This window comes from Ranitomeya imitator, chromosome 2 (assembly GCF_032444005.1).
Source record: "Ranitomeya imitator isolate aRanImi1 chromosome 2, aRanImi1.pri, whole genome shotgun sequence".
Lineage (NCBI taxonomy): Eukaryota > Metazoa > Chordata > Amphibia > Anura > Dendrobatidae > Ranitomeya > Ranitomeya imitator.
The window spans coordinates 282850634-282867901 of record NC_091283.1 but is presented as its reverse complement, the minus strand read 5'-3'; the positions used below and the strand labels follow the sequence as shown (position 1 = coordinate 282867901).

At 45.8% G+C, this 17268-nt stretch overlaps 1 protein-coding gene across 5 annotated transcripts in view; it reads right to left on the bottom strand.

Moving 5' to 3' along the window:
- Positions 1-8883: 8883 nt before the first annotated feature.
- LOC138663170 (oocyte zinc finger protein XlCOF8.4-like) overlaps positions 8884-17268 on the bottom strand; it is a 44178-nt gene continuing 35793 nt past the window's right edge. For 4 of the 5 annotated variants that reach the window (XM_069749321.1, XM_069749320.1, XM_069749319.1 and 1 more), the window contains 6 exons: positions 14388-14536; positions 14081-14260; positions 13874-13997; positions 13697-13794; positions 12633-12723; positions 8884-10561 (listed from right to left, as the gene is read on the bottom strand). In XM_069749321.1, the coding sequence (XP_069605422.1) occupies positions 9729-10561; positions 12633-12723; positions 13697-13794; positions 13874-13997; positions 14081-14260; positions 14388-14495 (1434 nt within the window). In that variant the 5' untranslated portion in view covers positions 14496-14536 and the 3' untranslated portion in view covers positions 8884-9728. Of the gene's footprint in view, positions 10562-12632; positions 12724-13696; positions 13795-13873; positions 13998-14080; positions 14261-14387; positions 15116-17268 lie in introns of those variants that run through there. The other variant, XM_069749318.1, reaches the window with a different exon arrangement.

The following is a 17268-nucleotide window of genomic DNA, read 5'->3' as shown; positions in this document are numbered from 1 at the left end:
TACTGAACAACAAAGTCCACAATAAGAAACTGCAGAGGACAGGCAAGGACTTAGCTTTGCAGAACTGGTCAGAGTGTCAGGAAAATCCAAAGAGCAATGACTCCAGGCTGGAACAATTGACAACTGGAATTGAATGAGGGCTAAGGCCAGACTAATATAGCCGAGCCCAAAAGACGATCAGTGAAAACAGCTGCAGAAGCTAAATCCAAGAAGCAGCCATACCACTCAAAACCACAGGAGGGAGCCCAAGAGCGGAATTCACAACAGTACCCCCCCTTGAGGAGGGGTCACCGAACCCTCACCAGAGCCCCCAGGCCGATCAGGACGAGCGCAAATGAAAAGCACGAACCAAATCGGCGGCATGAACATCGGAGGCAACAACCCAAGAATTATCCTCCTGGCCATAACCCTTCCACTTGACAAGATACTGAAGCTTCCGCCTTGAAAAACGAGAATCCAAAATTTTCTCAACCACATATTCCAACTCCCCCTCAACCAACACCGGGGCAGGAGGATCAACAGATGGAACAACGGGCACCACATATCTCCGCAACAAAGATCTATGGAAAACATTGTGGATGGTAAAAGAAGCTGGAAGGGCCAAACGAAAAGAAACAGGATTGATAATCTCAGAAATCTTATAAGGAGCAATAAACCGAGGCTTGAACTTAGGGGAAGAAACCTTCATAGGGACATGACGAGAGGACAACCAGACCAAATCCCCCACACGAAGCCGAGGACCAACACACCGACGGCGGTTAGCAAAACGCTGAGCCCTTTCCTGGGACAATGTCAAATTGTCCACCACACGAGCCCAAATCTGCTGCAACCTGTCCACCACAGAATCCACACCAGGACAATCAGAAGGCTCAACCTGCCCTGAAGAAAAACGAGGATGGAAACCAAAATTACAAAAGAAAGGCGAAACCAAAGTAGCCGAACTGGCCCGATTATTAAGGGCAAACTCGGCCAACAGCAAAAAAGTCACCCAATCATCCTGATCAGCAGACACAAAGCATCTCAAATAGGTTTCCAAGGTTTGATTAGTTCGCTCAGTTTGGCCATTTGTCTGAGGATGGAACGCCGAAGAAAAAGACAAATCAATACCCATCCTAGCACAAAAGGCCCGCCAAAACCTGGAAACAAACTGGGAACCTCTATCAGACACAATATTCTCCGGAATGCCATGCAAACGAACCACATGTTGAAAAAAACAATGGAACCAAATCAGAGGAGGAAGGCAATTTAGGCAAAGGTACCAAATGGACCATTTTAGAGAACCGGTCACAAACCACCCAGATAACCTCTCCGGAATGGGCAAAGGCAAAAGCAACCCACTAGCACGGGAACAACAAGGCTTAGCCCGGGCACAGGTCCCACAGGACTGCACAAAAGAACGCACATCCCGCGACAAGGAAGGCCACCAAAAGGACCTAGCAACCAAATCTCTGGTACCAATAATCCCAGGATGACCGGCCAACACAGAACAATGGACCTCAGAAATTACCTTACTTGTCCATCTATCAGGAACAAACAGCTTCCCTACAGGACAGCGGTCAGGCTTATCAGCCTGAAATTCCTGAAGCGCCCGCCGCAAATCAGGGGAGATGGCAGATAGAAATCACCCCTTCCCTAAGAATGCCAACCGGCTCAAGGACTCCAGGGGAATCAGGCAAAAAACTCCTAGAGAGGGCATCCGCCTTAACATTCCTAGATCCCGGAAGATATGAGACCACAAAATCAAAACGGGAGAAAAACAGGGACCACCGAGCCTGTCTAGGGTTCAGCCGCTTGGCCGACTCAAGGTAAATCAGATTCTTATGATCGGTCAAGACCACAATGCGGTGCTTGGCTCCCTCAAGCCAATGTCGCCACTCCTCAAATGCCCACTTCATAGCCAACAACTCCCGATTGCCGACATCATAATTGCGTTCCGCAGGCGAAAACTTTCTGGAAAAGAAGGCACATGGCTTCATCAAGGAACCATCAGAATTCCTCTGTGACAAAACGGCCCCTGCCCCAATCTCAGAAGCGTCAACCTCAACCTGAAAAGGAAGAGAAACATCCGGCTGACGCAAGACAGGGGCAGAAGTAAATCGGCGTTTAAGTTCCCGAAAGGCCTCAACAGCCTCAGAGGACCAATTAGTCACATCAGCGCCTTTCTTCGTCAAATCGGTCAGGGGTTTAACCACACTAGAGAAGTTGGCAATGAAACGGCGATAAAAATTAGCAAAGCCCAAAAATTTCTGAAGGCTCTTCACAGATGTGGGTTGAATCCAGTCATGAATGGCCTGGACCTTAACAGGATCCATTTCTATAGACGAAGGAGAAAAAATAAACCCCAAAAGAGACCTTCTGAACTCCAAATAGGCACTTAGACCCCTTCACAAATAGAGCATTATCACGAAGGATCTGGAATACCATCCTGACCTGCTTCACATGAGACTCCCAATCATTGGAAAAAATCAAAATATCATCCAAATACACAATCAAGAATTTGTCAAGATAATTGCGGAAAATATCATGCATAAAGGACTGAAATACAGAAGGAGCATTAGAAAGCCCGAAAGGCATCACCAGGTATTCAAAATGGCCTTCGGGCGTATTAAATACAGTTTTCCATTCGTCACCCTGTTTAATACGAACAAGATTATATGCCCCTCGAAGGTCAATCTTGGTAAACCAACTAGCCCCCTTAATCCTAGCAAACAAATCAGAGAGCAAAGGTAAAGGGTATTGGAATTTGACCGTGATCTTATTAAGAAGGTGATAATCAATACAGGGTCTTAAGGAGCCATCCTTCTTGGCAACAAAAAAAAAATCCCGCTCCCAATGGTGACGAAGACGGCCGAATATGCCCCTTCTCTAAAGACTCCTTAACATAACTCCGCATGGCAGCATGCTCTGGCACAGACAGATTGAAAAGTCGGCCCTTAGGGAACTTACAGCCAGGAATCAAGTCAATAGCACAATCACAGTCCCTATGTGGAGGAAGGGAACTGGACTTGGGCTCATCGAATACATCCTGGAAATCTGACAAAAATTCAGGAACATCAGAAGAGGGGGAAGATGAAATTGACATTAAAGGAACGTCACTATGTACCCCTTGACACCCCCAACTAGTCACAGACATTGATTTCCAATCCAGCACTGGATTGTGTACTTGTAACCATGGAAAACCCAGTACAACAACATCATGTAAATTATGCAACACCAGAAAACGGCAATCTTCCTGATGTGCAGGAGCCATGCACATAGTCAGCTGAGTCCAATACTGAGGTTTATTCTTGGCCAATGGTGTAGCATCAATACCCCTCAAGGGCATGGGACTCTGCAAAGGCTGCAAAGAAAAACCACAGCGCCTAGCGAATTCTAAGTCCATTAAGTTCAGAGCAGCGCCTGAATCCACAAATGCCATGACAGAAAAAGATGACAATGAGCAAATCAGGGTCACAGACAGGAGAAACTTAGGCTGCACAGTACTAATGGTAACAGATCTAGCGACCCTCTTAATACGCTTAGGGCAATCAGAAATAGCATGAGCAGACTCACCACAGTAAAAACACAGCCCATTCTGACGTCTGTATCCCCTCAGTTCCGCTCTAGTCAAAATCCTATCACATTGCATGGACTCAGGACTCTGCTCAGAGGACACTGCCATATGGTTCACCACTTTGCGTTCGCGCAGGCGCCGATCAATCTGAATGGCCAGAGACATAGATTCGCTCAAACCAACAGGCGTGGGAAACCCCACCATAACATCTTTAAGGGCTTCAGAAAGACCCTTTCTGAAAATGGCTGCCAGAGCATCCTCATTCCATCTAGTGAGCACAGACCATTTTCTAAATTTCTGGCAGTATAATTCTGCCGCTTCCTGACCCTGACACAGGGCCAACAGTGTTTTCTCAGCATGCTCTACAGAGTTAGGTTCGTCATACAATAATCCGAGCGATTGAAAAAATGCATCTACATTAAGCAATGCCGGATTCCCTGACTCAAGAGAGAATGCCCAGTCCTGAGGATCGCCACGCAGCAGATAAATAACTATCTTTACTTGCTGAATGGGGTCACCAGAGGAACGGGGTTTCAGAGCAAAAAACAATTTGCAGTTATTTTTAAAGTTCAATAACTTAGATCTATCCCCGTAAAACAAATCCGGAGTAGGAATTCTAGGCTCTAAGGCCGGAGTCTGAACAACATAATCTTGAATACTCTGTACTCTTGCAGCAAGCTGATCCACACGAGAAAATAACCCCTGAACATCCATGCCTGCATCCAAATCCAGAATCACCCAGATATTAAGAGGAAGACAAAAAGACAAAACAACCCAAAGATTGAAATGCATTCAGCTCATTTTTGGCCAGTTGTACTGTTATGATCTGGTGATTAAGGAGCGATATGAGACTAGCTCTGAGCAGGTGGGAACTATACTGACCGCAGTCCCTAAGCTCAACACAACACTAGAAGTAGCCGTGGAATGCTCCTAACTCTGCCTAGGCATCTCGTCACAGCCTAAGAGCTAACTACCCCTAAAGATAGAAGCAGGAAAACTATCTTGCCTCAGAGAAAATCCCCAAAGGATAGATTAGCCCCCCACATGTAATGACTGTGAGAGGAGAAGGAAATGACATACGTAGTATGAAACAAGATTTAGCACAGGAGGCCACTTCTAGCTAGATAGGAATAGTACAGGAAAGAGCACTGTGCGGTCAGTAATAAAACCTAGAAAAAGTCCACCGCAGAGAAAAGCAAAAAACTCCACACCTAACTAAAGGTGTGGAGGGCAAACTCTGCTGCCCAGAGCTTCCAGCTAGCTGAGTAGATCCATACTGATAAACTGGACAAATGAGCAAAAACAAGACAGTACTGAACAACAAAGTCCACAATAAGAAACTGCAGAGGACAAGCAAGGACTTAGCTTTGCAGAACTGGTCAGAGTGTCAGGAAAATCCAAAGAGCAATGACTCCAGGCTGGAACAATTGACAACTGGCATTGAATGAGGGCTAAGGCCAGACTAATATAGCCGAGCACAAAAGACGATCAGTGAAAACAGCTGCAGAAGCTAAATCCAAGAAGCAGCCATACCACTCAAAACCACAGGAGGGAGCCCAAGAGCAGAACTCACAAAAATACTACTTACAACCACCGGAGGGAGCCCAAGAGCGGAATTCACAACAGTACTCATCCTTCTTACACAAAACACAGAGAGTAGAGTTTATACCAAAAAGTTATATTTTGTTCTCATCTGACCACATGACCTTCTCCCATGCTTCCTCTGAATCATTCAGATGATAACTGACAGACTTCCTGCGGGCCTGGACTTGTGCCGGAGTGAGCGGGGGCGAACTTGCGTGCCCTGCAGGATTTTAATCCTATGACAGCTGTGAGGCAGTGACCCCTGGTACAGCTAGGGGGCGCTGTATGTGCTCTGCAGAATGTGCATGGAAGCGTAGTGAGGCCATGAGGGCATACTACAGACACAAGTGTGTTTTAGTGTTTTGTGGCCAATGTGAACATGCGTTTAACCTCTGCATGTGTACCAACTTAAGTTAAGCTCAATTTATTTTTTTTCTGTATTGTTGCATTCTGTGCAACCCGGGGTGTGGACTCCCTATTTCTGAGCTAGAGACTATATAAGGCTTCCCCAGTCTAGTGTTTCACTGGTAGGGCCCAGTCCTTTCGTCTGCCCTTATTCACACTGAGGTCAACATTGACATATGGTAAGGTTTTAATATTAGACAGTGTAGGACTGTCCCGATCAGAGTTACCGTGACGAGGTGGGATGGCTTTTGTACTATTACTAAAAACTTTTGCTTTTTTACTTAATTACATCAGGGTTTTCGTTTACTTTTTTCTCTTGCAGGTTTTAATGTGGCTGTAATTAGAATAATGAAGCAGTGACTGATTAAAAAGCCCTATAGTAGTGGGGGAGGTGTGTCAGTGTGTTCTTGGAAGCAGACAGGGCAGTTGTCTGCAGAGTTCTCTCTGTGTGGAATAACACAGAGGCTAAAGGAACCAGAGAAAATCACGGAAGATTGACAGTCATCTTGTGTTTCTTATATTTCCTAATAATTGCACCAAGAGTTGTTGCCTTCTCACCAAGCAGCTTGCCTATTGTCCTGGAGCCCATCCCAGTCTCGTGCAGGTCTACACTGGTGCCCATCCCCAGTCTTGTGCAGGTCTACAATTTTGTCCCTGGTGTCCTTAGACAGTTTTTTGTTCTTGGCCATGTTGGAGAGCTTGGAGTGTGATTGATTGAGTATGGGGACAAGGGTCTTGTATATTGGTAATGATTTCAAACAGGTGCAATTAATACAGGTAATGAATGCAGAGTAGGAGAGCTTCTTAATGAAAAACTAACAGGTCTGTGAGAGACAGAATTCTTGCTGGTTGGTAAGTGATTAAATACCGAATTTTTGGAATATAAGATGCACTTTTCCTCCAAAAACATGGAGGAAAATGGGGACTGCGTCTTATAGTCTGGATGTACCAGCTCTGGTTGAGGTGGGCGAGTGGCATCGGGGGAGCAGCGGGTCACAGAAGGCTGGAGCCGGCTGCTGTGGCTAACTCCTGTGCGCGTTGCTAAAGAGAAATGAATATTCACTGCATTCCACGCTCATGGGCGTGGAGGACAATGAATATTCATTTTTTAATAGCGTCTTGGTATGATTAGCCCCCAACCCTAGTCTTGGTATGCATTGCCCCACCCCCTTTGTATGCATGGCCCCCATCCTTATCGTGGTGTGCAGGGCCCCCATCGTTTCCTGGTATGCATGGCCTCATTCAAACGATTGGCCCCCACCCCCATCCAGGTATGCATGGCCCCCATCAGAAAACATAAAAAAAACCAAAACATTAAACTTACCTTCCCGGCACTCCCTCACTTTTTGTTCTGATGCCAGCAACTCTTTGGCAGGGACATCATGCGCTGCTTGTAAGAAGACGGGCAGCTGCCATAATATTCACTGCTCTGCACGCCGGGACTATGTGCGTAGAGGGCAGCGAGTATTCATTGCTCTTCAGTAGCGCGCACAGTGTTAGCTGCTGGCTTCCTGCTGCTGCCGGGCAGCCACGTGTGCCACTACCTAAGAGAAATGAATATTCCCCTCTCTCCACGCCCAGAGAAGTGAATATTCATTTATCATAAGTAATGGAACACGTGACCACCGACAACAGCAGGAAGGCTCTGGCTGACACGGTGCGTGCTACTGAAGAGCAATAAATACTTACTGCTCTCTGCGCACACAGTCCCGGCGTGCAGAGCAGTGAGTATTCTGGCATCTGTGCTCCACTTATGAGCATCACATGATGTCCCTGCCATGCGCTGCTTACAAGCATAAAGCAGCTGCTGGCACCGGAACAAGATGTTCCAGGGAGGCACAGGGAAGGTAAGTGAAATGATTTTTTTTTATATTTTCTGATGGGACCATTCATACCAGGATGGGGTTGAGGCCAATCATAAGGATGGGGCCATGCATACCAGAACCGGGATGGGGGCCAATCATACCAGAATAAGGATGGGGGCATGCATACTAGGATGAGATGGGGGCCCTGCATACCAGGATAGGGATGGGGCCAGGCATAATAGGATGAGATTGGGGCTCTGCATACCAGGATAGGGTTGGGCCATGCATACTAGAACGAGATGCGGCCATGCATACCATGATAATGATGGGGGCCATCCATACTATAATGAGATAGGGGCCTTGAATACCAGGATAGGGATTAGGCCATGCATACTAGGATGAGATGGGGGCCCTGCCTGTTAGGAGTCGAGTTCCCGCCGCTGCACAGGGGGAATCTCGAACCATGTCTGCTGCGGTCTCCCATTCTACATCAGCTGCAGTGGAGCCTGCTCAGTGAAGATGTCGGTCCCAGTGTCTCACTCAGTCTGATACTGTGCAAAGGGTTACTGCTGCCTTTCCAGGCTCTGCTGTTGTAGTCTGCACTGGTCAGCGGTGAGCAGGCTTTTCTGGGACTAAGTCCTGCTTTGCACACACTGAGCATGCCCATGGGAGGACCTCTAATTGGTGGTCGGGGGTCACACGCTCAGGCCCTGTAGCAGCTCCCATTGGACCACTAGGAAGGTGCTTGTCTGCTGCAGCTATAAAAGTTTTGCATGGCCGCACGGCCATGAACTAGTGTCAACCTGTGTTATGAGCTTTGCTACTTGGTGGTCATGTTTGCATGGGGTTAGGGTTGGCTGAAATAAGCCCCTAAAATACCGGCACCTCCGGTGAGGAGTTTTGCATGCTTGGATTCAGGGCCCGGCTGAAATAAGCCCCTAGAAAACCGGCACCTCCGGTGAGGAGTTGTTTGTGTGCTATGCTGACTGCATGACCACTCTTTGCTTTGCTCAGTTAGGGAGCTGTGATCCTCTGTGAGGTTAACAGGGCACAGCGTTTTCATATCTTTGCGATTCTGTGAAGTTAACAGAGTTAGCTTATACCGCCATATAGTGCCGCCAATTACTTTGCAGCAGATATCGCTGCACGGTGGACCCTGGGCTGCGAATGCACCTTGTTATTTCCTTCCTATACTTGGTGCGTCCCGCTAACCCCAACACTGCATACCAGGATAGGGCTGTGGCCATGCATACCAGTATAGGAATGAGAGATCCATGGATACCAAGATAGGGATGAGGGGTCAGGCATACCAGGCTTGGGATGAGGGGACCATGTGTATCAGGATGTGGATGACGGGACCATATATACCAGGATAGGAGAAATTAAGTACAAAATTTACCACATTTTGTGATTCAGTGTTTATGTCCCTATTTTCCTCCTTTAAAACCTAGGTGAGTCTTATGGTCCAGTGCGTTTTATAGTCTGAAAAATACGGCATTTCATGCAATAAAATGCAATTTAAGTATGCAAAAATCATACAAGGTTATTTCCTGGTTTTTATTTTTATATTCTGTCTTTTACAGTTGAAGTGTACCAAAAAAAAATTACAGACTGTAGCTAGAAAAACTTGCAAAATCGGTATAGTATCCAATACTTATTTTCCCCATTGTATACATTTTCTCCAGGTCAGAGCTATTTTTGACAGTCAACAAAATACAATTTTCAAGTAATTCATTCTTTACACTCTAGGTATGATAGTGACTTCTCGCTGTGTGGGATTTTTTTATGTTTAAAAGGGTTGTTCTCTACTTGCACAATCGCTTCTCAAGCCTTATGTTTGGTCCTATTAAAATAAAAATAATTATTCAAACCTTCCATGCCGATGCAGTTCCAGCAGTGTCAGCACTTGCGTTCATGAAGCTCACGTGAGTGTGACACATCATGGGAGCCCTGCGGCCCATCAGCGCTGATGTCACTGTCCCCAACTTCAAATCGAACAATAGGAGGAAGTAGAGAGCAGCCGCAGCTCTGGTTTCCCGTTTATGTTCAATACTTCCGAAGATGGGGACAGTGAAGCCGGCACTGATTGGGCGCAGGGCTTGTGTACTGTAACAACCTCACATGAATCCTGACATCACTGAATTGGCGCTGGCAAGGGAGCTGTGTATGAGTATTTTTGTTTTAAAGAGGCCAAACATAAGGAGTAACAATGTGTTGTCCTAGCAGTAGACAACTGTTTTAAGAAGTTACAATTTTTGGTTACAATATTTCCAACATTCTAAACATGAAAAGGCTTCTCCCCTGTGCAACTTCTCTGATGTTTATTAAAGAGTTGAATTCCATGTACAACATTTCCCACATTAGGAACAGGAAAAAGGCTTCTACCCTCTGTGGGTTTTCTGGTGCGTAACCAAAGTTGATTTCTGGTTAAAACATTTCCCACATTCTGAACAGGAAAAAGGCTTCTCTCCTGTGTGGATTCTCTGGTGTCTATTAAGATGCCATTTCATATTAAAACATTTCCCACATTCTGAACATGAAAAAGGCTTCTCCCTTGTGTGGGTTCTCTGATGCGTAACAAAATTTGATTTGTGTGTAAAATATTTACCACATTCTGAACATGAAAATGTCTTCTCCTCTGTGTGACTTTCCTGGTGAATAACAAGACTTAATTTATGGTTAAAACGTTTCCCACATTCTGAACATGAAAATGGCTTCTCTCCTGTGTGGATTCTCTGGTGTCTATCAAGTTGCCCTTTCTGATTAAAACATTTCTCACATTCTGAACAGGAAAAAGGCTTCTCCCCTGTGTGAGTTCTTTGGTGTATAACAAGACTGCACTTCTGGTTAAAACATCTCCCACACTTGGAACAAGAAAATCTATTCTCTGCTGTGTGAATTTTTGGATGCTTAAGAAAAGATTCTTTGAGGGGAAAACTATCTCCATATTCTAAAAGTGAAAATGGCTTATTTACTTCAGGAGCAATTTGTTTTTTAATGCTTATTTTGTGACTTTGATTTTCATTAGTAGACGGTAATGAATCAGAAGACAGGACCTGTTTCAAAAGATCTGACGATGGATCTTTGCTGTGAAGGGATGATGGTATATCTGGAGTAATGGCATTTACTTCAATTATATCCTGTGGGATCTCAAGATCATGTGATTTAAAAACTGAAGATGTCAGCTGCCCCTCTGATCTCCTGGTGCAGTCATCTGTTAAAAATAAAACCAATTAGTTTTCATTATAAATCCTTAATTTTACATATTTTGACATTTCTAAGTAAACTGTCCACAACATGACAAGTTATGTTAAATACGTAATTATTCACTAAGACAATGAAAGCTCACAGTCTAATAGGAAACCTCATAGGATAAACCAGTAGAACGCGGTGTTCAACTGTTTGTTCATTCTGCCTCCAAAATAGAGAGTAAAAAATCACCAAACAATGTTAAGTTGGCAAAAATTATACCAATAAACCTATTCAGCTCACAAAAAAACAAGTCCCCACTCAGGTCCATCATCTGTTAGTGAAAAACAGAGGTTTCTACATTATAATTGGCTCAAAGGGTCTTGAAAAGCAACATGGCTTCCATACACCAATCCAGCAATATCCGCTCTCCCAAAGTCAAATCTCCCCCTTGCTTCTGAGCCTTGCAATGTGCCCAAACCACATTTAGCATCCATGTAGTTGGCATTACTATAGTGAGAAGAACCCACTTAATTTACGATGTGTGTGTCTCCTGCAGCACAATCTGGGCACTGTGTTGGGTAATAAAATGGCATATTTGCAATTTTCACTCTCCAACATCCACTGCGCGCTAATTTCTGGAGTCCTATCTCCTCTGGGATCTGCTCCTGAGACATCTGGTTCTGTTAACAAGCACGACCTTATTCATTCTACAGGTGGCACTGGTAATGGAAGAGACATCAAAACCAGAAGCTCTGGGCGACGCAGGCTCTGTCCTGCCATTAAGATTAGGGTGCCTGGGATTTGTAGTACCATCCAGTCTGGCAGTATGGGTGTGTGTTGTCCAGCTCCCTGCTCCAGCCAGTTGGAAAGCACCACACCCTACTAAAGCTCGAAGCATATTGCTGGAAGGTGTCAGATACAGCCTTCTCCTCTGATTAATTCCTCTGTGCTCAGCTCCCGGCTTGTTTATTTGTTTTCTGTTGTGACCTCGGCTCGCTTACCGACTACTCGTGTCTTCTGATTTTGTATTTTCTCTGCTCTCCTCTTACTGACCCGGCTACCTGATTATTCTTGCTATATCTTGCATCAGAGAACAGAAAGTAACACCATGGCCAAAGCCTAGGGGTCTCTGTCTAGGTACAGACCCATGTAGATGGGTTAAAGCAGGGGTCCCCAACTCCAGTCCTCAAGGCCCACCAACACGTCATGTTTTCAGGATTTCCCTAGTCTTGCCCAGGTAATAATTGCATCACCTGTGCAATGCAAAGGAAATCCTGAAAACATGACCTGTTGGTGGGCCTTGAGGACTGGAGTTGGGGACCTCTGGGTTAAAGTATGATGAACAAGGCAATCCCTGGGATCTGTAAAATGGAGTAGATAGCGCCAAGTCCTTTCATGGTGGACATCTTTTGAGCTGCCAGGTGACCACGAACAGTGCCCCCAATGCATCGTGTCTGCAAACTATTTCTGCAAGATCTGCATTCAAATCGCTAAATAGCTTCTTAACCCTGCCATGTGCCCAGACAGTAGTGTACAACTGTATATAGGGTATTGTCAGATTCAAGAGAAGTTGGAAAATAATTTGTAAAGTCCATTTGTTTCCTATTATCCTTTGTGAAGAATTTCAAAGTTATCACCACAAAGTGACACACGTCAGGTTCGAAAAATTGGGTCCTGATTACGAACAAAAAATGGACTGCGGGAAGTGGGTAAAAACTGTGACTATAGACAATAACATATCTACTGAAATGATCAAACTCAACAGTCTTCATCAGTAATAAATGAGTAACTAGTGGAGAAACCTCTCTGGGGTAATTAGAGTATGGGGCTCAGTGGCTCTTTCAAGCTAAGCTATTGTAAAGGCCAATGTCAGATGTCAGATCAGTTTCAAGAAGAAATATTAGACATTCAAAGAAATTGTTTTATAACAGTGTACAGCTGATGTGTCAAAGTTTTGATGGGGGAGAATGTTGAAGTCTAGAGGCAAAATTGTGATCACATGATTACGACCGGACTATACTACCGATAAAGCAGCCACAGCCGATGACTGAGAAGAATCTGTGACTTCTCTGCATTTAGTGGTCACTACTCACCTGGGTAGCCATATGTAGGAATCTCCTCTTTACACCGCTCATCACCTCTCTCATAGGTCTCTGTAGTATTAATATAGGTCAGATCTTCACACTGAAACAAACATAGTATTAGTCACACACAGATGAAGAGAAGAGATAGTCGCATCTACGATCAGCTCTAATCCTGTCATTGGTTCCGCCATCAGAGCATTACAGCCCTTACTGGCGAATAGGGCCTGGTGAGCAGAGGAGGCCCGCAGCAGGCCGCCTCTCCTCTATGGGCCCCATCAGCTCAACTGACGACGCACGGCAAGTTAAAATCTATTGCCTTGCGAGAGATCACAAGCTGGCAGCTGATGTCAGTGGACATGTTGCCAACATGAAATGTCACTCTCATATGATGGTATGCGCCTAAGATGTATCAAATGGAGGACACCGCTGGACCTCAGCCAGGTGAGGATAAACTTTTTTTGTAAAGCTACAGTAAGAGGCTGCATTATACTACTATGGGGGTGCATTATACTATTATGGGGCTGTATTATATTACGGAGTGCATTATACCACTATGGGAGTGCATTATACTACAGGGCTGCATTATACTATGAGGTGCATTATACTACTATGGGGGTGCATTATACTATTATGGGGCTGCATTATACTTCGGAGTACATTCTACCACTATGGGGGTGCATTATACTATGAGGTGCATTATACTACTATGGAGGTGCATTAATCAACTATATATGACTATGGGGCTGCATTATTCAACTATATATGACTATGGGATGCATTATACAGATACAGATGTGGATTTTTTCTATGAGTGGGCAGTAAGACTGTGGAAGGTTCGAGAGTTGGATGTGGAGCTGGGGGTGTAGCCTGGGCGGAGTCCCAAGAGGGCCCGAAAGTTTTGCCAGTATTGGGCCCTGAAATTCCTGGTGGCAGCCCTGCATGCTATCTGCACCATTCTCATTACACAAGTATAAAACATATAATACTGGTGAATAAAACAAGACTGAGCACAAGAGCTTCACAGCCATCTAAATATAATAGGGGAGATCTCATGACACCTTATCTCCATCTACCTGATGATCCTGAGGAACATTGGAATCTTCCTGTTTACAGTCCTGTGGAGGAAGAGGACGGGGACATCTCTCTGGTGCTCTCATCTTACTGGATAGATCTGGAGGAAACACATACAGGGACTGAATTCTTTACATACAGATAATTATAGGCCGCGTGTATTTAGTCCTGTCTATTACCTGGTGATGTGAGGGGCTGGGGAACCTCCATCATGACGTCCTTGTACTGATCTTTATGTCCTGCTAAATACTCCCACTCCTCCATGGAGAAATAGACGGAGACATCCTGACACCTTATAGGAACCTGACACATACAATGATACCGTCATCCCCCCGATTCCTTTATAGTGTTACTGTATATTATCCCAGCATTCCCAGCAGTGTCACCTCTCCAGTCAGCAGCTCAATCATCTTGTAGGTGAGTTCTAAGATCTTCTGGTCATTGAGGTCCTCATGTATCAGGGGGTGAGGTGGAGGCACCGTGATTGGGCTCAAGGGTCTTCCCCATCCCTCAGACACAGGTTCCTGACAGCGCTCACTAGAGGTCTTCTTCACTACTGTGTAATCCTGGATATGGAGAGACACATTCATAAATCTCACTACAGACATTGCCAGAGTCCTCACCTCTCCAGTTCTGTTCATCTTATTCCCATAGATAAGAATGATGTAATGTGACGTCATCAGAATCTCTCACCTCTCCAGTAAGACGGAAGAGGATCTCTAGGGTGAGGTGTAATATCCTCTCCGCCATCTTGTCTCTGTCCATATGCATTTTTGATGGGTAAATCAGGAAAATTCTCATATAAAAAGGTCTTCACGGAGAGGATCCGATATTGTAGAGACCTGAATGAGAAGATGAGCCGATGTAACGTCATAAAAATCCTGTGTAATAATACAATTACAGTATTTAGTTCCTTCTTTACATCTACTAAAAAAATCTATATGTTTTAGGCCACAGACAACAAGCAGTTTCTCCCTCGGAGTCGGCAGCTGAATACGTTCCTCATAGACTCATCTTCCATAACGCTAATTCTCGTCTCATTTACCGACAATGGAATCGGCATTAGCAATATTGCAGGAGATATTCATTACATGTGACAACCGTATTTTTCGGACTATAAGACGCACCCCAAATTTGGGGTGAAAATTGCAGAAAAAAAGATTTTTTTATAAGATGGGGCTCCGTCTTATTGTCCGAATTTACAGTATCTTACCCGAGGGCTGGCAGTGGCAGAGCAGAGTCACAGGAGGCATGGTGTCAGCAGAGGTGGGGTGATGCAGTACGGCGTGCACCTGAGCAGGGTCCCTTCCTGCTTAGGTGGGCGACGCCATGGCCTGGTGTCCATGGGGGGGTTGCAGCAGTGGTGTGGCGATGGCAGAGGTGCGGGGATAATGAGCGGTATGGCGTGAGCAGGGTCCCTTCCACAGGTGAGGTGACGCAGCGGCCTGGTATCCATTCCAATGATAGCAGCAGCTGAGCCGAGTTAATTACGGGTTTATCGGTGGCGGCGGCCATCTTCCTGAGGCCGCGTGTGCACCGATGGAGTGCTCTGCTTCCCGGGGCTTCAGGAAAATGGCCACGGGAGGCCGCACGTGCGCAGATGGAGATCGCGGCGGCCATTTCCCTGAAGCCGAGATCTAAATCTGCGAACTCGGCTTCAGCAAAATGGCCGCCGCGATCTCCATTTGTGCACGCGCGGCCACTTTCCTGAAGCCCTGGGAAGCAGAGCACTCCATCTGCGCACGTGCGGCCTCAGGAAGATGGCCGTCACCACCAATAACGCCATGATTCACCTGGCTCTGCTGCTTACCGGGCCGCTGCCTCACCTCACCTGTGGAAGGGACCCCGCTCATGCCACATTGCCTCCTCATCCCCGCACCTCTGCCGCTGCCACACCACTCCCGGTAAGTCTGCATTACAACTATAAGATGCACCCCCCATTTTCCCCCCTTTTGTGGGGGGGGAAAAAGTGCGTCTTATAGTCGGGAAAATATGGTACTTCATGATGGGACGACATCTTCACCTTCTACTCTGGCTCTAGAAACATATATTTGGCCAGAGTCCGTCACTGACTCCATCACCACCGTCCATCTATATGAATGTTTCCCATCTTTCCCGCACTGTAATCTTCTATTTATTATTATTTATTTATATAGCACCATTGATTCCATGATGCTGTATATGAGAAGGGGTTACATACAAATTACAGATATCACTTACAGTAAGCAAATCAACAATTACAGACATACAGAGGGGCGAAGACACTGCCCTTGCGGGCTTACATTCTACAGGATGGTGGGGAAGGAGACACTAGGTTGATGGTTGCAACAGCTCTGGTGTTGGTGAGGCGGTAGCCCAGGTAGTGATGAGTTTTAGTGCTCGGAGATTTAGTTTTCATCATCGCAGCTGATTGATTTACATCTCTTAGCCTGCTTGATTACATGTGGGGATTCCCTAGCAACAAGGCAACCCCCACATGTACTTATGCTGGCTAACAGATGTAAATCATTCAGCTGCGGCAATGAAAACTAAATCTCCGAGCACTAAAATATACTCGGAGGACACACAAGTGTATAGAGTATATTCGCTCATCACTAATGGGGAGTTCAGATTTGTCCACACAGTTTGAGGAAGCGAGAGGAGAAGGAGGATATGGCTGATAGACACTCTGGGATGCAGGACAGCAGAGAGGTGATATCTGGGCTAGAGATGTAGATCTGAGTGTGATCAGCATATAGATGGAAACGGAAGCCATAGAACTTTATGAGTTGTCCCAGGCCAAGTGTGTAGATTGAGAAGAGTAGGGGTCCTAGAACAGAGCCTTGGGGGACTCCAACAGAGAGAGGGATGAGGAAGTAGTGTGGGAGTGGGAGACGCTGAATGTGCGGTTGGAAAGCTATGAGGAGATCCAAGATAGGGCGAGGTCTATCACGTTAGATCTCATGTCTGAGTCACACACAGAAGTTTGAGGCTTTTATAAAAGCTTTTTTGTTTGCACAAACATCGCAGACAGAAATTATCTGATCCCAAAGTCTCCATGTACAGTGTTTTTTTTAACCATTAAATTTATATTTTATTAAACATTTTAGAACAAAACAGGGTCTTACAACTATTTAGTTTCTGTATAGAATGCATGAACAGTAAACAATATAAACAGTATAGACGATATAAAGGCCCCTTCACATTAAGCGACGCAGCAGCGATACCGACAACGATCCGGATCGCTGCAGCGTCGCTGTTTGGTCGCTGGAGAGCTGTCACACAGACCGCTCTCCAGCGACCAACGATGCCGGTAACCAGGGTAAACATCGGGTAACTAAGCGCAGGGCCGCGCTTAGTAACCCGATGTTTACCCTGGTTACCATCGTTAAAGTAAAAAAAAACAACCACTACATACTTACCTACAGCCGTCTGTCCTCCAGCGCTGTGCTCTGCACTCCTCCTGTACTGGCTGTGAGCACAGCGGCCGGAAAGCAGAGCGGTGACGTCACCGCTCTGCTTTCCGGCTGACCGACGCTCACAGCCAGTACAGGAGGAGTGCAGAGCACAGCGCCGGGGACAGACAGCGGTAGGT